General features: G+C 40.2%; 1 protein-coding gene across 1 annotated transcript in view; it reads right to left on the bottom strand.

Moving 5' to 3' along the window:
* mfn2 (mitofusin 2) overlaps positions 1-27,883 on the bottom strand; it is a 72,110-nt gene that overhangs the window by 33,508 nt on the left and 10,719 nt on the right. The window contains exons 3-9 of the mRNA XM_049581660.1: positions 23,368-23,503; positions 22,573-22,735; positions 19,340-19,464; positions 15,046-15,154; positions 13,762-13,869; positions 6,941-7,094; positions 5,761-5,828 (exon numbers count right to left, since the gene is read on the bottom strand). Coding sequence (XP_049437617.1) covers positions 5,761-5,828; positions 6,941-7,094; positions 13,762-13,869; positions 15,046-15,154; positions 19,340-19,464; positions 22,573-22,735; positions 23,368-23,503 — 863 coding nt within the window. The remainder of the gene's footprint in view (positions 1-5,760; positions 5,829-6,940; positions 7,095-13,761; positions 13,870-15,045; positions 15,155-19,339; positions 19,465-22,572; positions 22,736-23,367; positions 23,504-27,883) is intronic.

The following is a 27,883-nucleotide window of genomic DNA, read 5'->3' as shown; positions in this document are numbered from 1 at the left end:
ACCAAGGCAGTCTGCACCTTGTGCAAAGCGGAATTAGTTTACTGTAGGAGTTCCTCGAGTCTCAAGTACCACCTAAAAGCAAAGCACCCGGGTGAGCTGCCTTTAGGTGTTGTTATTAGCAAGGAAGATGCCGGGCCAAGCTATGATGTAGCTGGGAAAAGTGGTTTTCGTCAAACAACAATGTTCGAGTGCAACCGAGGCAAGCCCGTCAGCACTGCTCAGTCAGCCAAGCTAACTAATCTGTTAGCTCAGTGGATTGCCATCAACTGTTGTCCTATCAGCGTGGTTGAAGATGATGAGCTTGAGCTGCTTCTCCAGGCAGCCACAGGCGACCCATCTTACAAGCTACCTGCGAGGCGAACCATCATGAGGAGAATTCATGACCAGCACACCGCAGAGAAAAACGCTAAAGAGGAGAAGTTGGCAGGGATGACGTATGTAGCACTGACTGGGGACCATTGGACATCAGTCAACAACGAAAACTACCTCGGTGTTACTGCACACCTCATCGATGTCAGCTGGGAACTTCACTCGTTCGCCTTAGGTACGTTGTAACTTAGCTACTTCAGCCTAACATTTACACAGCTTAAGTTAACGTTATTAGGGCTAGACTAGCTAACATTAGCTACGTTTAATAACGTAATAACGTCTGCTGATTGCTAGTAGCCTAGCGAACTTATTCTGATCTACTTTCTGTCTGTCCTAAGTGTGACGAAAACAGAGGAGCGTCACTTTGCCGAAGCGTGTGCCAGGCAGTTTCTCGACGTCGCTAATCAGTGGGGGATAGCTGACAAAATCACCACTATTGGAACAGACAGCGCTCCAAACATGATAGCTGCAGGGAGGATACTGCCCTTCGAGCATTTGCCCTGCATCGCGCTTCTTTTATAGAGGGCCATTATTGTGTCTCTTTGGGATGGTGGTTTTGATGTTGTACTGGCCAAGTGTCGCAAAGTAGTGGGACATTTCAAGCACAGTCGGGCCAACTCAGACGAGCTGAATGCCCAGCAAGCCTCCCTTGGACAAGACCAGGAGCCACTCATGCAAGACGTTCCCACACGCTGGAATTCCACTCTCGAGATGATCAAGCGCGTGAGACGCAACAGAGACCCACTGCACACAACGCTGACCCAGCAGAAGCACAATCTGACCCTCCCAACAAACGCTGAATATGAGAAGCTGGAAAAGCTGGAGAAACTCCTGGAGCCATGCAGGTATGGTCTACAAAGATGGCTAGGTAATGAAAAGGATTACTAATTCTTGAAAATGAATCAGTCATTCATTTCAATTGCTCTCTCTCTCTCTGTCTGTGTAGGTACATCACTGAGGTCCTTGGTGGGGAAAAGTATGTATCCTGCTCTGTGGTTCTACCAGCCTTGTGCCACCTCCAGCAAGTGGTGAAGATCTCAGATGATGATCCTGCATACATTGTGCGATTCAAGACTGCCTTCACACAGGACCTCAACCAGCGGAGGGAGAAAACAAACTTGGAATGGCTGAAGGTATGTCTGTTGATTATTGTCTGACCATTATAGACTGTTAGGGCAGTAGATGCTGGTTCAGTGTGCCTTCAATTTTGAATAAATCCCCAACAGTGTCACCAGCAAAACACCCCCACACCATCACACCTCCTCCTCCATGCTTCACAGTGGGAACCAGGCATGTGGAATCCATCCGTTCACCTTTTCTGCGTCTCACAAAGACACGGCGGTTGGAACCAAAGATCTCAAATTTGGACTCATCAGACCAAAGCACAGATTTCCACTGGTCTAATGTCCATTCCTTGTGTTTCTTGGCCCAAACAAATCTCTTCTGCTTGTTGCCTCTCCTTAGCAGTGGTGACTCTTGGTCTTCCTTTCCTGGGTCGGTCCTCATGTGTGCCAGTTTCGTTGTAGCGCTTGATGGTTTTTGCGACTCCACTTGGGGACACATTTAAAGTTTTTGCAATTTTCCGGACTGACTGACCTTCATTTCTTAAAGTAATGATGGCCACTCGTTTTTCTTTAGTTAGCTGATTGGTTCTTGCCATAATATGAATTTTAACAGTTGTCCAATAGGGCTGTCGGCTGTGTATTAACCTGACTTCTGCACAACACAACTGATGGTCCCAACCCCATTGATAAAGCAAGAAATTCCACTAATTAACCTGATAAGGCACACCTGTGAAGTGGAAACCATTTCAGGTGACTACCTCTTGAAGCTCATGGAGAGAATGCCAAGAGTGTGCAAAGCAGTAATCAGAGCAAAGGGTGGCTATTTTGAAGAAACTAGAATATAAAACATGTTTTCAGTTACTTCACCTTTTTTTGTTAAGTACATAACTCCACATGTGTTCATTCATAGTTTTGATGCCTTCAGTGAGAATCTACAATGTAAATAGTCATGAAAATAAAGAAAACGCATTGAATGAGAAGGTGTGTCCAAACTTTTGGCCTGTGCTGTAGGTTAACTCCAGAATTAGAGTGAGATTAATCTAGATTAAAAAAAATAATCTATGCCCAGCACTAATAAAAAGTATAGTGCAGCTGGTCAGCTTTAAAGCCTGCTCAGATTCAGTTTTACTAGGAACTTACTTAGCTTTCCCACTTTGTTAAAGTGCAGTAAACAAAACATACTTATATCTAAAGTGCAGCTTAAACAATTTTACTCAACTCCAATGGCGTTGGTTATTTCTTTAGCGCGATGGTCAGGGAAACACTCTTTCTTTTTAAATGATGACGATATCGTAGTTTGCACCAGATTCCTCTTTCTAGTTGTCCCGGTTAACGTTCAATCTTGGGTGGTGTCGCTTTAGATGCGTTAGCATGTTAGACGTGTAGTACATACCCGACCGCTGTTCTGCAGTGTCCCCAAAGTGTTCCCAAACGGAGGACTTGACGTTTGCGGGTGGGTCTTCAGGTTCGTCGGGCTCACTTGCCATGTTGTCAAAATGTGAGAATGCGCTGTACAAAGTGAAGGCGGAGATCTACGGTCGGACTCGGCCCGTCACTCAATTATGTCTGTTGGGGAACTAGATATTTTAAATGGTTCAGCTCGCAAAAACGGAATTAAAATAAAACAAAATAAAATAAAATAACATCCTGCGCCCAATAATTCGGTACAGGGTCGTGCCGAACCAAAAGTCGCATACCGAATGGTTCGACACAAATACACGTACCGTTACGGCCCTATTTAAAGTAGAATTAAATATATTAATATGGATAAATACAAAACTCTATTAATTAATTCACCTATTAAGTAAAACCAACCAACCAAACCCCCAACTCAGAAGAGACTCAGCAGCCAGACATTCCTCCATTATCTGTTTAAAAGTGGCTGAATCAACACCACACCGATACAGCCATAGCCTGACGTGCACCTCCCCAGAAATGTAACTACATGTCACAGCAACACAGACCTCCTGTCAATTTTTGTAAGCTGAAAACCATTTCCCTGAGTGGAAACAAAGCTTTTATTTACTTTGATTTCACAAATAAGAAACAATAAATTGTGAGGACAAAAAAGTCCCCACAAAATAGCATTTTAAGTCTTGTGTGGGATTCATTCTGGCTTTACACGAGTAGAGGAAACGTCCGCTAGCCACGAGGCAAATTTATATAATGTAAAATGCCATAGGCTTGTGAAAAACATTACCATGTTGTATTTGACGGAAATCTGTCCAGCAAAAGACAAGTGTTTTGTCTGTGAATCCTGCGAGTTATAGTGAAGCCGATTTGTGTACTCCTGTTTGTAATTGTCTCTGTTAAGCCATGTTTAATGTGTGTTTTAGGTGTGTTTCAAATCAGATGAACTTTACAGCACTTCACAGAAACTCCACTGTCAACTAGCGTTTTGGAGGTGTAACTGCAGAGTGATGCAGATGCACCACCGCACAAGTATAAATGCTCACAATGGCATCGGCCACGTGTAGAGCTGACGCACAAGTATAGGTCCGCCTTAACAGTCCACCTTAAGTGAGCCTGGACAGGTTCCGATGGGAGGCTAACTTTGCTCGCTACCTATGGGGCTAACTTGCATTACTTTAATCAGCAGGTGGTAAGTAAGACATTGGAACGTCACTGACAAAAAGCCTAAACTGTAAATACATCACACCACTACGTTTAACTTTATACTCTCTGCTCTCTCTCGACACACTAAAATCTTATTTCTGGTTGTTACACAGGGTATATGCAGGAATCCTGAGGTTAATTCCAATACCTTTTTAAGACTTTTTTAAGACCTTCCAAAAAAACCTTAAGACCTCATCACCATTTCAAGCTGTCGTTAGCAGCAACACATCTTTAACTTACTAAACAGTTGTAGATTGCAATTAAATCTATGGAGCACAAACATACAACAGAACTCAGATAAGATGAGAAGGAATAAAGCTTGAAAGAATAAATTAAACCAAAGGCAGGTTTATTAAAATACACCTTAGGTCATAACAAGTAACACAGCTCTACAGCTCAACATCAGCTATTCAAGGCCAACTTGCTGAAAACAACAACCTTATGGCTAGCCCCTTGCATGTGGGATTTAGGGCTGACCCAAAAAATTCGAAGCTTCGTTCGATGGCACGGGATTCGATTGTGAAAAAAAAACAAAAACAAAAAAAACAATGAATATTCGGCCTTTTTTTTCTCCCGTTTTTTTGGGGAACCTTGAATGCAACACTAATCATGCCGTCCGTTTACGGTTGTTGTTTTCCCCTTTAACCATATGTAAACTCAAAGAACGAGAAGCAATGTCTGTTAGGCATATAACATTTCATGTTCCAGTTCCAGTTTGTGTTTTTAATTGATTGATAGTTTTTGGTTGGTTGACAAATAAAGGCCGGCCCCATTAGGCCGAGTAAAGAAGTCATCTGGTCTGATTGTTGCATGAATTGCCTAAAAATGTTTCACAGTAAATAAGAGAACAGGGATATTATTATTGCCACGAGTTATTTGAAATGGACAAAGGTATTTTTTTTTGGGCATTTTTTGCCTTTAATGGACAGGACAGTTAAGTGTGAAAGGGGGAGGGGGAGAGAGAGAGAGAGGGGATGACATGCAGCAAAGGGCCACAGGCTGGACTCGAACCCAGGCCGCTGCAGCAACAGTCTTGTACATGGGGCGCCTGCTCTACCACTAAGCCACTGACGCCCCAGACAAAGGTATTCTTTACTGGTGAGTTAAGGGAGAATAGCTATCATGTAATTAAAAAAGAAAACATCTCCGACAAGGAAACAGAAAGCCCGACATGCAATGAATGGAGACCTATTATCCTGCTTGAACACAGACGACTAAATTCTTTCAACAATGTGACTCAAAATAATGAAAATAGATTTTATTGATGTAAAATATGCTGATGGTGACATTTTCCACTGGTCCGCTGCGCTCTGAGTCTGGTGTCAGTGACACATGCTGCTCTGAGTCACGCATCTGTCTGCTTGCGCTGCAGTGCGCCGAGGGTTTTCATTTTTAGTGTTAAATCAAAAAGGTAAATACTACTTATCAGCAACCATAAGTATTTTTTCGTTTGTGAATATTTTTATCTTAATTCTAGGGTTGCAAGAAACGACCTTTTCGCCATAATTTTTATTATCTATTTATTATATTATCTATATCATGGATACTTTTTGTCAAAGCTTGAATGCCAAGAAAATTGAATACTTCATAAAATCGCGATTAAGACTTTTTAATACTTTTTAATGGCCTTAATTTTCTGACATCTGATTTATCAACTTTTAATACTTTCTAAGACCCTGCGGACTCCCTGTTACATATATGAGGATCTTACCTCAAATCGCCTCTCAAAGTTCTGGAACTCAAACATTCTGGCTTGAAATCCCTCTGCAAGAGCTCCACCTGAAACAGGAAAACATCTGCATTTTTAATATGATATGAAAAATTCATACCGTGATATTGGCAATATTTAGACTTGTTGATATATTGACGTCATACTGTTACCCATGGCAACAACAAACATGGCTGAAAGTTGAATTATTACAGACTCTGTGGTGGTTTCAAAAAGAGGAGCAGCTTCAGTAGCATGGATTAAACCGTGACGTCCTGAATGTTTTATGAACAGCCCAGGACTTCTCAGACTATTTTAGCAACTTACTGCTCAGAGGGAACTCATTCAGTGGCTCCTCTGGCAGCAGCACTGTGTCTCTCCCTCTCCTCTCACACTGGGCGCACACGGGAGTAGGTGTCGTCAAGTGACTCTGTCATAAACCTTTGGTAATGTAAACCTATGTGACACTTGCGGCTTGACAAAAAACTACATGTATGTGAATGTGCAATAGTTATGGTAGCATAACGTCCAGTCACAGGTTACAGTGTGATGATTAGAGGACAAGTGACAGAGCATAAAGGTCCAGGTGGGAAAAAAACAACTGAATCATTAATGATTTTACTAAAAGAGAAGGAAATCACCAGTTGATTTATATACATAGATCCCAGGGTACATTTTTTTGTATTTGGGAACCGTTTAAATGTGTAATTTGTGGTAGATTTTATTTTGTTAAACTATCAATACTGTATGCAGAATCTGAATCTCACTCTGAGTTACTGTTGTTGTTTACAGACTTAAGAAATGAGAGATCCTTTTTCTTTAGTTTTTGAAGGCAAACTCACTTATTTTGTTGCAATTCCATGTTCTAAAATTAACGACAGAATATTTCGTTGACTAACTTGTCATATCGTTAAGAATATCATTATTACAAAAATACCCTGAAATATAGTGATATTATTATAGGGCCATATTGCCCATCCCTTGTGTGGTCTTTTCAAAGCTATGGTATGCATTAACCTTGTGTAGCTCACAATGTAGAATGATTGTCACTCCATCAAGACAACATATTACTGTGGCCTTGAACACTTGTGATCATTAATGACCTTTGTGATCATTCTTCTACTCCAGCACCACCCCGTCACACCCAAACCCTGCCAGAATCCACACTGACTAGTATCCCCACCTGCTTCAGGCATTCCTTGGGCCTTCTGTACACGAGCTTGAAGTACTTCCTTGGCAGAGACGAAGAAGATGCGGTCACTGGCCTGGGCTCGGTCCACCACACCTAGCTCATCCACCAGGAAGTTGGTGCAGCGGTCCATATGCTGCATGCGGACCTGACACAGCAATGACACACTTAATTGAACACTGTTGTAATGCAACAATGGTAACCACTGAGCCACCAAGCTGCTGGCATACGTTCTTGTTTGTGGGGAAAATATAGGAAAAATTAGACAATCTGCAGGTTAACTGCTGGAGCCTATGAGTTGTTTTAAGTCTATTTATATAACAACCTGTAAATGAACCACAAGTTTCAATTGGACTGGGTGTGACGTCATGTCTCAGCCATGTCTCCAAATCTGGGCTAATAAACCCTACCTGCAGTATCAACATGGCTAGATAACACTGAAGCAGGGTATTCAAAGACAAAGGCGGGCTTCCTGGGTGATTTTGGCCGCCGCCTTGGTTAAAGCGTGTGTGTGCATGGGGGCGCTCGGGTGTAGTATCTTTTGCGCGCACAAACCCATTACTTTGAATGCAGACGCGCGTCATGCGCGCTCACAACCCAAAGCAATGCTGTAGCGGCGCGCACTCGGTGCGACGCGCTTGTTATTTCCGTCCGGCGCACAGCTCCACGGACCTGCTTCTCCCTCCAGTGTTGTGTCAGAACCCGGGTCCCCCTCGGACTGTGTCTCTCCTACTGTTTCCCACAGAGCTGTGCCCTGTATATAAAGTGAAGCAGAGCTGCCAACTCTGACGCATTCGCTGTGAGGCGGTGCCAGGCGGCATACACATGCTGTCGTGTTGTGATCTGAATCGCACAGATGAGACGTGTGCTGCCGGGCAGTGCTGCTGTGTTTTAACTATGTTCAGCAAACCACAGCGCTCGACAGTGTGAGTGTTTCACTCGCATTTGCGACTAAAAATAGGTGCGTGCGAACTGTAAAAAATATTTAGGGGCACATGTGCGCATAAAAAAAAAATCAGCCAAAGCAGCCTATATTTTTGTCAATAAAAAATATGATAATCTAACCGCAAATGTTGGAGGAACTCCAGCCACCGTCCCTCTTCCCCGTGTGACACGGTTATGGGCAGTTTTCCAAGCCGCTGTCGGCACAATGAATATCAGTCCCACTGTTGGCTGGGTGGGAATAAGTCAAAGTGTGGCGGAGAAGAGGGACCGGGAAAAGCGGCGGACCTCCGGGGAAGCCTGCTCCGTTCTCCCCGCAGTTAGGGACCGTTCGCCACGGTACTGCTGCTGGGCAGGGTGGAAATAAGTCATGCGGAGTTTCAGAGTACCTGGAGAATGTTTTAGGATAGTAATAACATTATATAAGATAATCATATTGCAAAGATAATTATAAGATAATAAGATAATAACATTAAAGACAAAATTAAATTGCAATACTTTTTCAAAACTTGATGATTTTACCTTTCTGTACATTTTGTATACAAATTCATTAGGGATCGGCCGCCGATATTAGCAAAAAACATGCATCGGCATCGGATCGGACTGCATAGAAAAATGCCGATCCAAGAACTCCGATCCAGTTTTTCACGGGCTCCGATCCAGGTTTTCCAACCAACCCAGTGCTCCGCGATTCAAGCAGTCCATTCCAGTGATCCGCTCCAGCTCTTACTATCAATCCACCAGGCCAGCATGCAGATGGCAGACACACACGGAGGGTAGGAAGAGTAGCGGTCAATTTAGCTAACTGACTATTTGTTTTCTGCTCTGGTTTTTTGAGAGTGATATTTTTATTTGGTTTACACTCTTACTGTTTAAGTAAAGAGCACTGATGGCATTGTTTTGGGCACAATTAGTGAAACTGGAGCCATGGATGGACTATTGCTTGTTTAAACAGTTGTACAATACTGTGTGTGGTTTTTTGTCCCCTCTGTTGGTCCCAGGAAACAGCAGCACCAGGCTTGCACTGACACTACTAAAATAACTGAAAAAGGAAAGGCTGCATTGTTTGTTAAATGTCAACAATGTCTTGTGGTGTTAATCTATTTTTTTATTTATTAGGGGGCCAAAGCACAAGTGTGTGGAGTCTTTTAATTTCAATGTTAAGACATTTTCAAGATTTCTTGTGTTGATTTATTTTCTATTTATTAAGGGGCCAAAGCAGCCAAAGCAAACCAGCTATATTTTTTATTTAATGTTAATGTTCAAGTTTAAAGTTTGTTTATTTAACCCTGTTAACAATAAACGGGTCAGTTTCTCATACCAACTGCTGTGGATCATTCTACCTAACCCGATTAAGTAGTTGTTCTTGTTAGAGTAATATTGCTTGATCAAACCTTTTCTAACATGACTGACAACAAAATAAGTGAATATGTATAATACGTGCTTGGATCGGATCAGTATCGGCCAGAACTCAAGGCTGTAATATCGGTATCGGATCGGAAGCGGAAAAAGCTGAATCGGGACATCCCTAAAATTCATTAAATCATTTTGCTTGTAAATGTCTATTTGCATCACATTTATTACGGAAAACACATTACTTGATCAATTTAGATTGTGCCCCTAAAGTTCTTTGTGCACTCCTTACTTTTTCAACTTAGGAGCAGATGTGCTCCTTGGGAAAAAAGTTAGTGTCAAGCCCTGAACCAGCCAGCAAGAAGCAAAAAACCTTCACCGAGGTGATGTTAGTTTGACGTTGGATATCCAACGGATATTTGTATATTCATTTTGGGTTCAACAGTGATTTCCACCTCCCTCTCATAGACAGAAAACAGTGAGCAACATAGAAAGGTGTAATACCCCCACCCGCCCACACACCACACACTCAAACACTCACAAAAAACACACTTTGTATTTTATAGGAATTTCCAAAAAATTAATTTGGTTTTCAGTGAAAAAGTCTATTTTCTTCAATAGCTTTCACATTACTAGACCCAGACACCCCACACCCATGTAGAATGGTTTGGCCAAGTGGGCCTAATGAGGTACACCTCTTTTTAAATGGGTTCAATGCTCTTTCTATTTTATATAATTTTTTTTTATACAAACATCATTGGTTTTCAGTGGAAAAAAAAGTCTATTTTCTTCAATAGCTTTCACATTACTGGACCCAAACACCCCTCACCAGTGTAGAATGGTTTGGCCAAGTGGGCCTAATGAGGCACACCTCTTTATAAATGGGTTTCATACTTTACCAATGTTTTTAAACAAACATCATTGGTTTTCAGTGAAAAAGTATATTTTCTTCAATAGCTTTCACATTACTGGACCCAGACACTCAACACCAATGTAGAATGGTTTGGCCAAGTGTAGGCCTGTTGCGATATGCAATAAGTCGGTTAACTGCATGGTAAATAAAAGGGAGATGGAAACTTTTCCAGCCGCGATTAATTGCCATATTCATGCGTGTTTGTTTTCCTCGTCTCTCTCCACCAAAGAGACTGGACGACAAGAGCGTTCACTGCCATGCATCATCTGGCAGCCAGGTGAGTTGGTTCATTAGCATAATGAACGGAGGGAAAGCCCTTGCCTAGTGAGGCACACCTCTTTATAAATGGGTTTCATGCTCTTTCTATTTTATACAATTTCTACAAACGCCATGGTGTCTGGGGTGTCTGGGTCCAGTAATGTGAAAGCTATTGAAGAAAATAGACTTTTTTCACTGAAAACCAATGGAGTTTGGTTAAAAAAAATTGTATAAAATAGAAGGAGCATGAAACCCATTTAAAAAGAGGTGTGCCTCATTAGGCCCACTTGGACAAACCATTCTACATTGGTGTGGGGTGTGTGGGTCCAGTAATGTGAAAGCTATCGAAGAAAATAAACTTTCTTTTCACTGAAAACCAATGGCGTTTGTTTAAAAATTAAATATAAAATATAAAGAGCATGAAACCTTTATATAAATAGGTGTGCCTTATTAGGCCCACTTGGCTAGGCCTGTCACAATAACAAATTTTGCTGGGCGATTAATTGCGTCAGAAATTACTGCAATAGGTGATAATATTGCGTAACATTGTGCTTTTAAGACCATTTTTTATTACTGTTGTAATTTTGCGGTTTTTAAACTTATATGATAATAAAGGCATATTGATGCAAGTACACCCTTTTAAAGAGAAATTAACCTTTATTTAACAAGAATATTTAGGTATGCCAAAAAAGAAAATTTAAATATCCGAAATAACACATAACATTATTGAAATAAATAAATAAATACAAAAAATAGACGGTCAGTCTCTCACTCTCAGATGTGCAGTTTAGTTGCCTTATTAGGCCCACTTGGCCAAACCATTCTACATTGGTGTGGGGTGTCTGGGTCCAGTAATGTCAGAGCTATTGAGGAAAATAGACTTTTTTCGTAGAAAACCAAATTAATTTTTTGGAAATTCCTATAAAATACAAAGTGTGTTTTTGTGAGTGTTTGAGTGTGTGTGTGTGGGCGGGTGGGGGTATTACACCTTTCTATTTTGCTCTTTGTTTTCTGTCTATGAGAGGGAGGTGGAAATCACTGTTGAACCCAAAATGAATATATGAATATCCATTGGATATCCAATGTCAAACTAACATCACCTTGGTGAAGGTTTTTTGCTTCTTGCTGACTGGTTCAGCCCAAAATGAATATCTGAATATCGGTCGAATATCCAACGTCAAACTAACTTCACCTCGGTAAAACCTTGCAGAGTTTCTTTCAAACAAACCATGTAAGTTGAGTAATGCTGTTGCATGTAGATAATGTTAGCTAATAGCTAAATGATGACTAATTAATAGATGCTAATATATCAAGTTAAACTAGTTAACAAGAATACTAATGTTTTTGTTAACTATGTTAAATCGCTTGCTAGCTACTTTCATGCTAGGAATAAACCCACTCACCCTTAATTTCTGTGCAGAATTTGTGCTCACTATTGCTTTGTACATATCTTTTTAATCTTTATTGCCACAATAGAAAGAGCAGGGTCAGGGAGGAGACAGTGGACCAGAGGCCAGCAAGGATGATCATGCAGGGTCTTCACAGGTGAGGAGAGATTATAACTGGCTGAGAGAAAATATCTATGGCATAAAAGTGACTTTGAGGTCGTTTTCAAAGCAATTTCACTACTACTATTCCTAATTCTATTTCAAAATTTAGCTTTCCACATATTTTTTTTAATCTTCATTGCTTCAATAGAAAGAGCAGGGTCAGGGAGGAGACAGTAGACCAGAGGCCAGCAAGGATGATCATGCAAGGTCTTTTTGCAGGTGAGAAGAGAATATAACTGGCTGAGAAAAAAATATCTATAGCATAAAAGTGACTTTGTGATTAATTTCCACAATTTGTCAAAAAGCATTTGGAGAGCTTTGTAAATGTTAAAAAATGAAATGAAATGGCCTAGGTCTAGGCACTATTAGATTTGCATAGTCTAAAAATATATCATGAAATGCTTTTTAGACTACAATAATACACAAAACATATTATTATTCCCAAAATAATATTTTAGTTAGATCTTAATCAAAATATATTCAACCATTTCAACCATGAATTTTGTTTTAAATCCAAAATGGGTCTTGTGTCTATAAAGTAATAGGCTATATGCCACACAGGCAAGTCCTAGTTTCTGGTTTTAACTAGTTCAGTCACTCTGAGCTGCAGGTTCACTTGTGAAGGCCCTGCAAGTCAGGGTGGCTTTGAATGTATGTAGGTATTGCTAGGGATGCACCGAATATTCGGTAACCGAATATATTCGGCTGAATATTGCAAAAAAACACACATTCGGTATTGGGTGGAATAAGTTAAAAGCAAGGCCGAATAATAGCGGCGGTTTTGATGACGCAATCAAACAGTGTGCTGTGACGGGCTGAGTAAAATGTCGGCAGTGTGGCAATCCGCCCGTCACGGCACTCGCATTTGCGACTAAAAATAGTTTTGAGCGAGCAAAATAGGCTTAAATCATTCAACACGCTGTGCGAGCAGCCTACAGATTTCAACCAGCAGCAGAAACAGACGGCGAATCCCATCGATTGTGGGTTGAACGGGGGTCACAGACACAGACAGTAATGCATTCCTGTCAAATACGGCGGCCATCGACTTACCGACAACGGGAAGTCGGCTCCAATAATATCCTCTTCTTGGCGTCATGACTGCCCAAAAGTACCTGAACAGCTGAGCCAGCTGAACACAGGTATGTGACGTGTCAGAGGAGAAACGAGCCGTTTACGGCCCACAAACCTCACCGCACTTTAGGGACTGTTCTTTACTTATGAAGGGACTTGTCAGGGGAGGAGGGTGGCTGGTTGATTCTTATTTTCTTTATTTATTTTATTTTGATCTCCCCTATGTTCATCACTGATTGATGCTGTTTTTGAAGTATGAATAAGTCAGTAAGTAATTTATTCCATTGAAATATCATTGATGTATTATAGAAAAGGGATTTATCTTTTTTATAAATGACAAAAGGCACATCTGCCTCATTTTCGCTGTGGTATCGTGATACTACTCAGAACCATGATATTTTCACTGGTATCGTACTGTGGGTCCCAATTTTGGTACCATGACAACACTAATCTGGAGGGGGTTCATCTGCAAAAACTAATGAAAAACTAAACAACAATATTCAGTATTCGGTACTCGGTATTCGGCCAAGCGTTTAATATTATTCGGCTTCGGCCACAAATTTTCATTTCAGTGCATCCCTAGTATTGCCCATCTCCAGAATGCTACTCCTAAACCCAACAGAATGCAGGAAATCACATCTACCACATCCAAAATTTTCTGGGGGAGGACCCAGTTTCGTGTATGTTTACAGATGTAAATGTTTTTTTCCAAAGTGGAGCTGACCAACCTCTTCCATGTATTCAGGTTCTGAGGCTGATGCGTCCCAGCGGTTGTTGAGGATGAAAATATTGGGACTGGAGAGCCGCTCATTGACTTTGTGAAAGAAGGACTTCTCCTGCAGGAAGACATTATTTACAACCGTTCTGAAAAATCACACAACCATGAGTGTGTCTCAAATCGCATACTTCTGTTAGTATACTTTTTTGGTAAACCAGCTATTCTTCTTCTTCGTCTCCTTTTTAAATGGCAAATTGCAAACAGACAGTGGAGCATTATCCCTAACATTTGACTGCTATCTCCACCCATACATAAACCAGAGTTACACCACAACATCAATACTGATTAAAATGTGCTGCCGTAGCTGGGAGCAGGTTAGCTAGCAAGCACTCACATTATTGTTCGCGGAACCAAATCATTACAGACCCAACAAACATTTCTACAGTACCTATCTGGCAACAGTATTGGTACTTTGTGCAAAAAACATGTATAATTAACAGGTTCCTTGTTGTCCCCAGTGGCCATGTCAAAAGTTGAGAAGTTTGCTTTGTCACAGAGATGGCGACCATTGAGAGTGAGAAGTGTCCATCATTCTACACTCAACTTTTGGACCACTTGGAGTGCACCAGTAGTACACTGCATTTTCCCGTACTATGCAGCATGAACGCACTTAGCGCAATTGTGCGCTCAAAATTTTAAGTGTTTAGTCCAGAAATATGTGATTTCAGACACACTGCATGAATTAAAATGGTGGGATTCTGCGTAAAATGTATATATGAAGAGGATGCAATGATTTGCCCACCAGAAAATCCTCCTACTTCACCAAATTTAGCGATGTGACAATGTTTTGTTATCTCTGGTATGTGAACAACAAATGTGTTATGACCAAAAAACTACAGTTTGTAAGCTATGCTAGTGAAGAAATGTAAAGCAAGGTTGTGGTGGCTTTTTGCAGGTGAAGAAACTCCTGCTGTTGCTATAAAGATCTGTCCTGCCACCTAATAACCCTTCTCTTTATTCCCAATTGACTGGTGAAGAAGTTCTTGTTACAAATCGAGACTCAACAGTCTATCAATGGCATTGCTGTCAGTGCTGAAAAAAAGTGCAGATCGAAAACTAAATTGAATCGTGACCTTTAAGTTGACAGTCAAATGAAATGGTGGATTTGGAAAATCATGACCCCACCTAGAGCTGACTGACAGCTTCTGTCTCAAACTAGAGATTCTTTAGAGACCTTTTGCTCTTTTTAAACATACTGGCTCCATATAGGTGGACACACACTGTCATGTCTCACCGTCTGCATCAGTGTAGACTCAGAGTTTGCCACCAAAACAAATACATCAGCATCCAGGCAGAACTTGTCGATCCAGCTGTCCAGTTCTGTGGTAACATCAATACCTGGGCTGGAGGGGAAAACAGAAAGTAGGAAAACTCTTACAGATACTGCTTATTATGATCCCGAAAAAGAGAACAGACATATGGCCCATTTAATGTTTAAACTGATGGAAATCTGAGCTAAAAGCCACATACCAAGAATCCTTTAATGTAGAAGTTATAAAAATGTATGATTCAATGATTGATGCGATTAATATTTCCAATACAAATCTGGCTGAAATAAATAACATAAGTAAAGGTATATGTGACATTATAGTAGATCCTGCTAAAAGTTTGGGTTTGTGTAAGGCATATGGTCAGGATCTGTACAAATTTGGGAGAATGTCAAAAAAACTACAGAAGAGAAAACCCTGGTTTAATGCTGAATGTGTTGAGGCCCGTAGAAAATATTTTAAATCCATGAATATATTTAAATTTAACCGCTCTGCTCAATGTAAAGTTGAAATAAAATGTATAGCTAGAAAGTATAAATCCATCATAAGGAAATGTTCAAGGCAGTTCTATGATTCTTTACATAGGAAACTTCGTACACTAATAGTAATGAATATTGGTCTATTCTAAATACAGGTAAACCATCTGGAAGATTAGGAAATGTATCTATAGAAACCTTTGTTAAATATTTTAAAAAAACTCAGCCAAAAATCGAGTGATAATTGTACACCAGAAGACCAGCAATTTGACCTCAGACAAGTCACCTCTCCTACAAATGAATACATAAATGATTTGTTTACTTTGGAAGAAATACAGCTAACGGTAAAAAAATTAAAAAATAAAAAAGCAAATGGTATCGATGAAGTTATAAATGAATATATAAAGAACTGTCCTTTGGAAGTGTTGAACATTATAGTTAAATTCTTTAATTTGGTACTGATAACAGGTATAGTCCCCACTGACTGGTGTTTAGGAGTGATAAAACCATTATACAAAAACAAGGGACCAGTAGACAATCCTGAAAATTACAGAGGTATTACTTAGTTGTATTGGTAAGCTTTTTACGGCTGTAATAAATTACAGACTAACTGCTTATATAGAGTCTGAAAGAATTCTTGGAGAAGAGCAGGCAGGGTTTAGGAAAGGCTTTTCAACCCTTGACCATATTTTTGTTCTTCACTCACTGGTTGAATGGTACTTGTATAAGAAAAAAAGACTGTACTGTGCTTTTGTTGATTATAAAAAAGCGTTTGATTTGGTAGATAGGTCATCACTATGGTTTAAATTAGCTGCGCTTGGTATAAACGGAAGAGTATTAAATGTGATACATATTATTTATGAGAATGCCAAATCTTGTGTTAGAGCTGGTTATGATTTATCTGAACAATTTGTATGTAATGTAGGAGTGCGTCAGGGGGATAATTTATCACCACTATTGTTTGCACTATATTTAAATGACTTTGAAAAATATGTGAGTCAATGGTACAACGGACTTCAACTTTTTTCAACTGAATGCCGCAATGTGATGAAAGGTGAAATAGGGATATATTTGAAATTATATGTTTACGATTGATGCGGATGATACGATTGTACTGGCAGAGACTCCTTCAGAATTACAGGCCGCATTAAATGCAGTTGCTTCTTATTGTAAAAACTGGTATTTAACTGTCAACACAGACAAAACAAAGGTTGTCATTTTCTCTAGGGGGAAATTACGGATACTCCCAGAATTTAAGTTTGGTTCAGATAAATTAGAAGTTACTTTTGAGTATGACTATCTTGGAACGTTATTTAATTTTAATGGACGATTTGATAAAGCAATAGCTAAGCAAGTTAAACTAGTTAAAAGAGCTTTATTCTCCTTGGAAAACAGAGTTACTAGATTACAGTTACCTGTTGATATACAATGTGAGTTATTTGACCAGCTTATAGTGCCTATTCTTTCATATGGAAGTGAAGTCTGGGGATTTCATAAACTTGACCAAATTGAAATGCTTCACAGATCTTTCTTGAAACGTTTACTTAATGTTAATAAACGCACAGCAAATTGTATTATTTATGGAGAGTTTGGTCGAAATAGTTTAGATTTAAAAGGTAAACATGAGAATGATTAACTTTTGGGTACATTTAATTAGTCATAATACAGCAAAAATCTCTTTGACTGTGTTTATTGTTTTCAAGACTTTGTATGATGACAATATTTTTCAGTGTAAATGGATTTCCAAAGTTAAAAATATTTTTGATGATGGTGGTTTATCGTACTTATGGCATGACGCTGGACGGATGAACCCTAAATATTTAAAATTAATGATTGAACGTAGATTATCTGATATGGAACTACAGAGATGGCATGAGAAATTACAAAGTAACCCTTTATGTGATAGTTACAAATTGTTTAAAACTGATTTCACTTTTGAACCTTATCTGATTATGTTAAGACCTGCCGAAAGAGTTTGTTTGTCTAAGTTTTGGTGTGGAAATCATAAGTTTTCTATCTCTGAGCGCAGGTATGATCATGAAAATGTTCCCCGGAAATGTACTATTTGTTTGACTGGCAATCGAGGAGACGAATATCATTATGTACTTGTGTGTTCTTTTTTTGATAAAGAGAGAAGAGAGTTGGTTGGACAGTTCTATAGAGCAAATCCAAATATTTATAAGTTTCAAAAGTTAATGTCATCTCGAAAAGTAAAGGTCTTGTCAAATTTGTTGAAACTTTTAAAGAAAATCTTGAATAGTTTCTCTTGATTTGCTTTGACCTGTATGTATGTACACAAATTCTGTTTTATTTATTCTGCTGTGCACTGGCTGCCGCCTGTCCTGATTTGTTAATGTTATTTTTTGTTGTCTGCCCCTTATACCCCGGGGAGGGGTCAAAAGGAATAAATAAACGAAATAAGCCAACTGAAGTCTTACATAGGCATAGACCCTTTTAGGGCCGATGTCACAATGACATCATTTTATTTGCCCAAGGCAAAACATGACTCGCCACCACAGGGCAGTAGGCTGCATAGGACTCTAAAAACTTCATCTTGTTGTGTTACTGGGAGGCAGAATAGAAAGAGACATAGCACAAAACTTAAATTTTATCACATACCAGCTGCCACTGCCCATTACTAAGGACAAAAAGAACTATGGTTAAATGTGATAAGATGAAAGGACTGTACGGAGGCGATCATCTAAAATGTTTACATGTGCAGCGCACACTTTATATCAGGTTAGGAAAAAAGTATTTACTGTTGTAGGGATGAATAAAGTTAAGTGTATTAAGGGTTATCATGTCCACCTAATCAGAAATTGGGGAGGTATTAAGAGGAATATTGGATGTCTCCATAACAAAATGGAGGAAACCGTTCAAATGTCGTCCTCCTTTGTAAGACTGGCATAGTCATCAACCACAAAGACGGCCATCCCACCTTCAGCAATCCTGTCAAATCATCTGTCCACTGAGTTAGAGTATACGGGTCGGCCAGTGTTTAATTTTTCAAGTAACACTCGTGGTCCCGTAGAGTGAGTGACCTGACATGGTGCGTTCACAAATTCAGTCTGATGCTCTACACTAAAATGAGAGCCCTGCTGGTCAAAGGAACAGAGCATTATATTTCTATATACATTGACAAACGGTTAATTTAATCACACATTCACTCCGCTCGACGCAACTTAATGGTACATTTAGACAGCGCTCTGAATTTACGGGTCCAGTTTGTGCCAGAGTTCGCTCCGGCATTCAGAATGACTGTTTCTGAATGCATCACTTGCATCATCTTCCTCCATTGTCTAAAAAAAGCCAACATTCCTCACTAGCTAGCGCTAGCTAATGTCTGTGGAGAATTGTTTTGCCTCCAGCTAAGCCCCAACCACCAATACAAGGTCATACTGTTTACTACGAGTAAAAGGGTCTATACATAGAGGTCTGTGTCTCCATGCATGCCAAGTATAGTGATGTGTTCACATCATTGTATTTCTAAAGAGGTGAACAACTTTTAATGTAATGAATTCCTTACGTTAACATGTAAAGACATCCATGTCCATATTGCTACTACTATCAATTTTAACTTGTGATTAATTGTCAAAAATATACTTGCATTTTGTAGGTTTGTCATTTTTATTCCACCACTATAGCATAAGCCCAAAAAAAGGCATGTAATGATAGCATACATAAACTAACATAGTAAGAGTCATTTGTTTGACATTCACCATTCACCAAAAAAGCTTATGTACAAACAGGTGATGGTAATAAATTTGTTGATCAAATAACTGACCTGTCCACCAACACCAGGTCGTCCCTGAGCAGAGCACACTTGGCTTTAGGCCACATGACACAGACCAAGCTGCCAGCATCCAAGTCCTCGTCCTGGTGGAGAGCATGGGCCAGCTGGTTCACTGTCTGAAAACACACACATCATCAACACCAAATGGGTGTTAATACAGCTTGAATACTGACCTCTACACATCAATTACCAATTTCTCATGATTACAACAGCTTATAATGCTGTTTGTGAATATGAATTAAACAAATTGTGACATTGGAAGTTAACAGAAAAAACATGAATTTTTAATGAAAAATAGAACGATGAACTACAAGAAGTATTAAAATCTCATCTGAAGAGGTGTGTCCTGTGTTGTGATATACAGTACAGGCCAAAAGTTTGGACACACCTTCTCATTCAATGCGTTTTCTTTATTTTCATGACTATTTACATTGTAGATTCTCACTGAAGGCATCAAAACTATGAATGAACACATGTGGAGTTATGTACTTAACAAAAAAAGGTGAAATAACTGAAAACATGTTTTATATTCTAGTTTCTTCAAAATAGCCACCCTTTGCTCTGATTACTGCTTTGCACACTCTTGGCATTCTCTCCATGAGCTTCAAGAGGTAGTCACCTGAAATGGTTTTCCAACAGTCTTGAAGGAGTTCCCAGAGGTGTTTAGCACTTGTTGGCCCCTTTGCCTTCACTCTGCGGTCCAGCTCACCCCAAACCATCTCGATTGGGTTCAGGTCCGGTGACTGTGGAGGCCAGGTCATCTGCCGCAGCACTCCATCACTCTCCTTCTTGCTCAAATAGCCCTTACACAGCCTGGAGGTGTGTTTGGAGTCATTGCCCTGTTGAAAAATAAATGATCGTCCAACTAAACGCAAACCGGATGGGATGGCATGTCGCTGCAGGATGCTGTGGTAGCCATGCTGGTTCAGTGTGCCTTCAATTTTGAATAAATCCCCAACAGTGTCACCAGCAAAACACCCCACGCCATCACACCTCCTCCTCCATGCTTCACAGTGGGAACCAGGCATGTGGAATCCATCCGTTCACCTTTTCTGCGTCTCACAAAGACACGGCGGTTGGAACCAAAGATCTCAAATTTGGACTCATCAGACCAAAGCACAGATTTCCACTGGTCTAATGTCCATTCCTTGTGTTTCTTGGCCCAAACAAATCTCTTCTGCTTGTTGCCTCTCCTTAGCAGTGGTTTCCTAGCAGCTATTTGACCATGAAGGCCTGATTCGCGCAGTCTCCTCTTAACAGTTGTTCTAGAGATGGGTCTGCTGCTAGAACTCAGTGTGGCATTCATCTGGTCTCTGATCTGAGCTGCTGTTAACTTGCGATTTCTGAGGCTGGTGACTCGGATGAACTTATCCTCAGAAGCAGAGGTGACTCTTGGTCTTCCTTTCCTGGGTCGGTCCTCATGTGTGCCAGTTTTGTTGTAGCGCTTGATGGTTTTTGCGACTCCATTTGGGGACACATTTAAAGTTTTTGCAATTTTCCGGACTGACTGACCTTCATTTCTTAAAGTAATGATGGCCACTGGTTTTTCTTTAGTTAGCTGATTGGTTCTTGCCATAATATGAATTTTAACAGTTGTCCAATAGGGCTGTCGGCTGTGTATTAACCTGACTTCTGCACAACACAACTGATGGTCCCAACCCCATTGACAAAGCAAGAAATTCCACTAATTAACCCTGATAAGGCACACCTGTGAAGTGGAAACCATTTCAGGTGACTACCTCTCGAAGCTCATGGAGAGAATGCCAAGAGTGTGCAAAGCAGTAATCAGAGCAAAGGGTGGCTATTTTGAAGAAACTAGAATATAAAACATGTTTTCAGTTATTTCACCTTTTTTTGTTAAGTACATAACTCCACATGTGTTCATTCATAGTTTTGATGCCTTCAGTGAGAATCTACAATGTAAATAGTCATGAAAATAAAGAAAATGCATTGAATGAGAAGGTGTGTCCAAACTTTTGGCCTGTACTGTATGTTGATATTAAATGTGAGTCACTGGGTCACATATGCAAGTTATTGATAAAACCGCCATTATCTTCTATGAAAATATATGCAAGATATATGAACAACACATTAATGAAAATAAGTGTACTACATGAGACCAATTTATTATAATAATTATTAATCATAATTTTTAAATTTCATTTTGTTTTATTAATTACTGGCAAGACACTGTGCTGCTCCTCTGTTTAATCTGTTCATTAGTCTACAGTGCGTCATCGTGTTACGCTAAATCAGTCTGTGAGATGAATGAAATTACTGCATAGCAGCACATGTGCAATCCAGTGTTGTACCGCTAGTTTGTGTGTGAGGTGGATCATAGCACATTGCCGTTCTTCTTGGTAGTTGTGGTCTATTTTGTGACATGGAGACAGGTTGCCTCTATATGGAGATCTGTTGCCTGCATCCAGGCTGTTCAAAAAATGCAGCAGCATCACAGACGTTTCATATACAAGACGGATATAATGCGGACAAAGTGTTTCTCACTCTTTCCGTCCCTCTGACTCTTTGGTGATGCGATGTGGAAAATGAGACGAATAGCCTGAATATAGCCCCCGCCCCCCACAAGGATTTTTATTTGTTCCAAACTACAATGGATTTAGGCCTACTTGATGCTTTTATTGTCATACTATAGTTTTGTGGCCTGTACTGCAAACCTTTAATTCCCTTTAGCTTCAGTGCAATGTGCAAAAATGTTAATGTACAGCCCTACAATTTATTTTGTATAATTTTTCATTTCCATATTATGCAGCTGTATATTTTCAAACAGAAATTAAAAAACCTGTCTTTGGCTTTTATTTTGATCACAGTCTGTTTTAAGTGCTTGTGACATCTCAAACGTGGCTTTAACTTGCAACTGAAATTATGTAGCCCATTTCGCAAAAAATACTGAGATATATATATTGGCAGTCAGCCTGTGAATACCGAGATGGGAATTTCTGTCTGTATCACCCAACCCTTCTATCAGTGTTGTGATGTGCAGCAAAAGAGAGCGTGAAAGGTGTCAGTTGCAAGTCTACTTACGGTCATTGTGTGACTTGGAAGCTGTATGTGCACCAGTGGAGAGCTGAGAATTACGTGCTCAGCTAAAAATGTATGTGCATAACTGTGCATCACGTGCTATATCAAGGCCTGCATACACAGAGAAGACCAACATTTCACGTTTACAGACTGGAGTTGTGCAGAGTACTCTGTGCGCTGCTGACCTTTATGTTCTTCCTCTCCTCAGAGCCTTCAGTGAGGAGGAAGGCCTCATTGCCATCTGTGCCCTCCACTCTCAGGAAGCAGTTGGTGGTGTGTCCTATTCCAGAAGGCAGCACCTTGTCACACAACATGGCGTTGATCACTGAGCTCTTCCCATTACTAGTCCTGCAAAACATAAACCACACCTGTCAGCATTGCCTACAGTCTTTCCACAGCTTCACTTAGTTGATGTTTAAGCTAGTGTACAGTTTTTTCTGAATGCTTACACACTAACAGATTCCTAAAGCACTATCTTAACCATTAACACTTGTCACCAATGTATTTACCAAGTGTGCTAAACTGAATTAATGTCCTCTGCTAATGTCTTGCCATTTTATAACACAATTTTGCTAAACTGTAACCCGTTCTCTACATTGCTACACTATTTGGCAACTGCTTTTCTACATGTGCTGTTTTAAGACAACATTGCATGTGATGTGGACAAAGTCTTCTGGCCAGACCCACAAAGATGGTGAGATCTAGCCTCATTTTGTTTATTGTTTTTTTTCCCCACTTTTGTTGTTTAGGGAGTGTTAGAACATTATGAGGATTTTTTTTTTTCTTCTGAGAGTTAAATGAACCAAAACTGACATCCCCAGATTCAGAGGTAGCACCAAAGCAATCAGAAAAAACTGTAATAAACAAACAATTAAGAAACAAGGAGTAGCTGTATTAAAACAAGTGAATTTGATAAATAAATATTTTAAATAAAGAACTCCTAAAATGAGACAGAGATGCTAATGAACAGATATTCATACCTCCCGAAGAAGACCACCTTCATATGCCTGCGGGCGAGCACTTCTCCAATCCCTGCCACCTTGGCGAGGCATCCCCGGACCTCCTGGACCTGTTCCTCTGTGGTGACTGGGTCCAGCTCTTCATTTTTGTAAGTATCTAAATGTGGAGATCATCAAAGCAAGGGCAACATCTCTGGTTATATGTGGAGTTTCCATCAATAGCCTCTGTAGTCTAGCTGTATTATACCAACCTACATCAGATTTGGCATGTTTATAGACTGATGTCAAATATGGTGCTACATGCAGTACTATTGTGATTACCAGGGGTGTGTTTAATGCCATTCATGTCAGATAAACATGCCACATTTAATGTATCCTTTAGGCCCAACCACAGTGTTAAAGCTGTTTTGAAGCCATTTGAAAGCGGCATTGTTTATGTGTATGTTAGTGAGCTATCACTCTTCTGTCTCCCTGCCTTTGTGTGGGCATAGATAGGTTTCTTGTTCATGTTACCTCCATCAACTGAATTAAGTGTAAGTGTTGACAAAAGCCCTGCTTCCACCAAACACTTTCAGTATGGTACCTTTGGAAACAAATGTAACCCTTCAGACATGGTAGAGCCTAGCATTTCCACCGCAATCAGTACTCTTAAATTTGGCGCAGTTGTTGTCACTCACTGCTTGTCATTGCACTGACTGTATTTCCTCATTACCAGTGACACAGAGGGAAGTCTGCCCCTCATTTATCGTCCACAGAGCATTTAACATGCCGGCATTTTCAGAACAAAATAGAACAGGCTGTAGTGAGAGTCTCTCTTGATGCAATAATTAAAAATAGCAGGTTTGTGCATATAGTCCTTCTTAAGCAAGCTTAGGGGTTAGGTGTTGCTGTAACCCACACAATGCTTTTTTTTTTTCTCCAAGTGAGGATTAGAATATATGCCGTTCACATAACCCCGTCAAAATTAACATATATATAAATGTTTGAAGATCCACTCATCACTAAAAGTGTATGTCATATAAAAACTAATGGAATTGTCAAAGTTGTCACAGTGAAATTTAAGGTGCGCTGATGGATTCACATTGTTAACTCATGGATTGAGTGACATTACAAGTAAACGGTCCACCTTAAAAGCTGTCAGCAGTGGGCCAAGTGAATTATTTTTCTCAGACTACAGCTGCTGCGGGAGGCAGGAAAACATCCTTTCATTTTTTAATAAGAATAAGAATAAGAATGATAATAATAACTTGGGCTTATATAGCACCTTTCAAGAGACCCAAGGATGCTTTACAACAAAAATAACAATCTAGCAATCAAAAGCCAGGGTGAACAGGTGTCTTTTCAGTGCAGATTTAAAAATGTCCAGTGTTGGCGCCTGGCGAATCTCCAAGGGGAGAGAGTTCCAGAGGGTTGGGGCTGCCACACTGAAGGCTCTATCCCTGAATGTTCGCCTACTGGTGTGAGGGACGTTGAGGAGACCCAAGTCAACAGACCGCAGGTTCCGTAAGGGGGTGTAATCAGTGAGGAGGTCCAAGAGGTACCGTGGGGCAAGGTCATGGCGAGCTTTATAGGCAAGGAGGAGGAGTTTGTAGGTGATGCGGAACTTGACTGGAAGCCAGTGTAGGTGTTTGAGGGTGGGGGTGATGTGCTGCCAGGGCTTGGTCAGGGTGAAAACCCTTGCAGCTGAGTTCTGCACATACTGCAGTCTGACCAAGGCTTTGTTGTTTAGTTACAGTTTACTAAAATATGTAAAACTCTCCACAGTATAAACATACATAAGCCTCAAAACCAGCCACAACTCGGCCCTGAGCAAGACTGACCGTGTGCTATTAACCAATTAACTGGATGCAGTGTTCTCAGCTCCACCTTTCAGTACCAGATCTGTGTGCTAGGTACCCCAACAGAGGAGTGACCAAAACTAGGGACATAAGAAATGGTTCCATTGGTACCATCCACAACTTTTCATAGTGGAAATGGAAAAAAAAGTGTACCAAACTGAATGGGACTAGAATGCTTCCATAGAAAAATAAAGCAACAGGCTGAAAAACAACTAATAAAACACAGGCTCTAGAAAATAAGGTAAAACCACCACTAAGAATATTGAATGACTGTGCATCTTTGTAAAGATACAAAGAAAATAGGGACTCCCTCTGAAATCATTACTCTATAGAGCCACCAGTGGTCAAAAACTTTAAAGGGTTACAATACCGGACTGAAAAGCTGCCTTTTCACCTAGCCAAAAGTTTCAAGTCTGTTGCACCTCTGACCACTCCCAACAGCAGGGCTCAAAATACTTTGTCCTGTGTTCATGCACCAGTGCATGCAACTTTCAAAATGACATTCATCCAAGTGTTTTTAACTGCCAGTGTATTCTTTCTCAGCACTTCCACCACCAGATCTAGCAATGCGCATACATTTGTTTTTAACTGTGTGAGAAAAATGGATGTGTAGTGTGTAAATATTAATTGTGCAAGTCTCATGGTCAATGCATGAGAGAAAGCAACCCTGCACAACATTTTCTGCCCTAAATTACTCACTCCAGTGAATGTAGAGTTAAGAACATGCACCGCTCAAATTTTACGTGTAGTAATGTGTAGGGCTGTAGTCAACCAAAGAAAATCTTGGTCGACTAAAGTCACACATAATCTTCAACTAATCAATTAGTCATGGGAATTAAAACAATCTGCACATTATTTTTACTTCTGCGGTGGTGTGCCTGTGTCACTCTGCAGTTACACATCCAAAACACTAGTAGGCAGTGGAGGACTGTGTTAGGTGCTGTGAAGTTTAGTTCAAATCAAACTTTATTTATATAGTTGATTCAAGACACACAATAAATATGGCTTAATAGAGACAATTTGAAACACAAGTATAATAGAGACAATTTCAAACACAGGCACGCAAATTGGCTTCACTGTGTTCATGCACCAGTGCATGCAACTTTCAAAATGACATTCATCCAAGTGTTTTTAACTGCCAGTGTATTCTTCACTATAAATCACAGAACTGAGAGACAAACACTATCTGGACACATTTCCCCCCCAGCACAACATTCTAACGTCATTAGCACAAGTCTATGGCATTGTACATTGTATAAATTAGCCTAGCATCTAGCAATCTTTTCCTCTTCTCATATAAAACCAGGGACAACAGCAACATGTAACAAAGGTAACGGCACAAAATTTGGCTCCATTACAACTCATAAGATTCACCGACAAAACAACTGTCTTATACAAGACACGTTTTCCAAACAAATACAACATGCTAACGTTATTAGCGCCGGCCTATGGCATTTTATATTGTATATATTAGCCTAGCGACGAGCGGAGATTTCTTCTGCTCATATCAAGCCAGGATAAATCCCTTAAGAATAAATCACACACACGACTTAAAATGCTATTTTATTGGAGGCTTTACTGTCTTCACAATTTATTGTTTATTTATACAAGCTTTGTTTCCACCGAGGTAAATAGTTTCAGCTTACAGAAATAGACAGGAGGTCTGCGTCACTGCGACGCTGAGCGTGAGGGTGGGCGAGTTCAACTTTCTGTCAACAACAGGGGTGTCTTGAAAACACCCCCATTTTCACAGGTAACTTAGCCTGTCCCCCCGCTGCAGGAAATAATAGATTAATCCTGGTAAGCTGTTGATGTGGCACTTTTCTCCTTATGAAAGTAACACAGCAATTATTCAACTAATGAGAATCTGGACGGACAAGAGCACAGCGACCAAATAATCGACTAGTCAGCCAGGAGACTACAGCCCTAGCTGGCACCTGTACAAGTCAGGGAAGAACCACAAAGCACCAGCAGCACCTCCACCATGAACACCCCCAGAGCAGCATCAGAGGGGAAAGGCCTGGCTGGATTGTTGAGAAAGATTACATCCGTAAGGAACCAGAGAGGTGAAGAGGGTCAGGTTCTGACCACTACAGAAGACAGAGTGAAAGAAGAGATCAAGATCTGCCTGTCTCTGCCATCCATTCCAGCAGATGAGTATCCACTTGTGTGGTGAAAGGGCCATGCATCAGAGCAGCCTCACCTTGCCAGGGTTGCCAGGAAGCTTTTGTGCATCCCAGCAACCACCATGCCACCCGAGAGATTATTCAGTGCCAGCGGGCACATTGTTTCCCCTTGCAGATCACTACTTAAACCAGACAAAGTAAATATTTTGACATTTTTACATTTTAATCTCAAGTGAACAAAGTCAGCACCACCTTTTTTCTCATGAAAGAGAGAACAGACTATCAGTGTGGTTCATTTGATTTGTATACATATTTGTATTCGTATACATATTTTGCATTATGGATTTGTTTACATGTGGTTGTGCAGTTACCTCTTATGGCCATAGGGTGCCATCTTTAATGCACAGTTATTTTTATTTTATTTATCTATGGTATTATTTTAATGTTTCTGCCACATTACTTTGTTTAATATGGTACTGTTGCTTTTATATGCACATTTGATTTTTAAGTACAGTACATGAAACAGTGAAAGTGTCCTTTTGTCTACCAGTTCTTCCGAAATCTGTAAGACTA

This window comes from Epinephelus fuscoguttatus, linkage group LG7 (assembly GCF_011397635.1).
Source record: "Epinephelus fuscoguttatus linkage group LG7, E.fuscoguttatus.final_Chr_v1".
Classification (NCBI taxonomy): Eukaryota; Metazoa; Chordata; class Actinopteri; order Perciformes; family Serranidae; genus Epinephelus; species Epinephelus fuscoguttatus.
The sequence above is the reverse complement of the archived record's forward strand: the minus strand, read 5'-3'. Positions and strand labels throughout refer to the sequence as shown.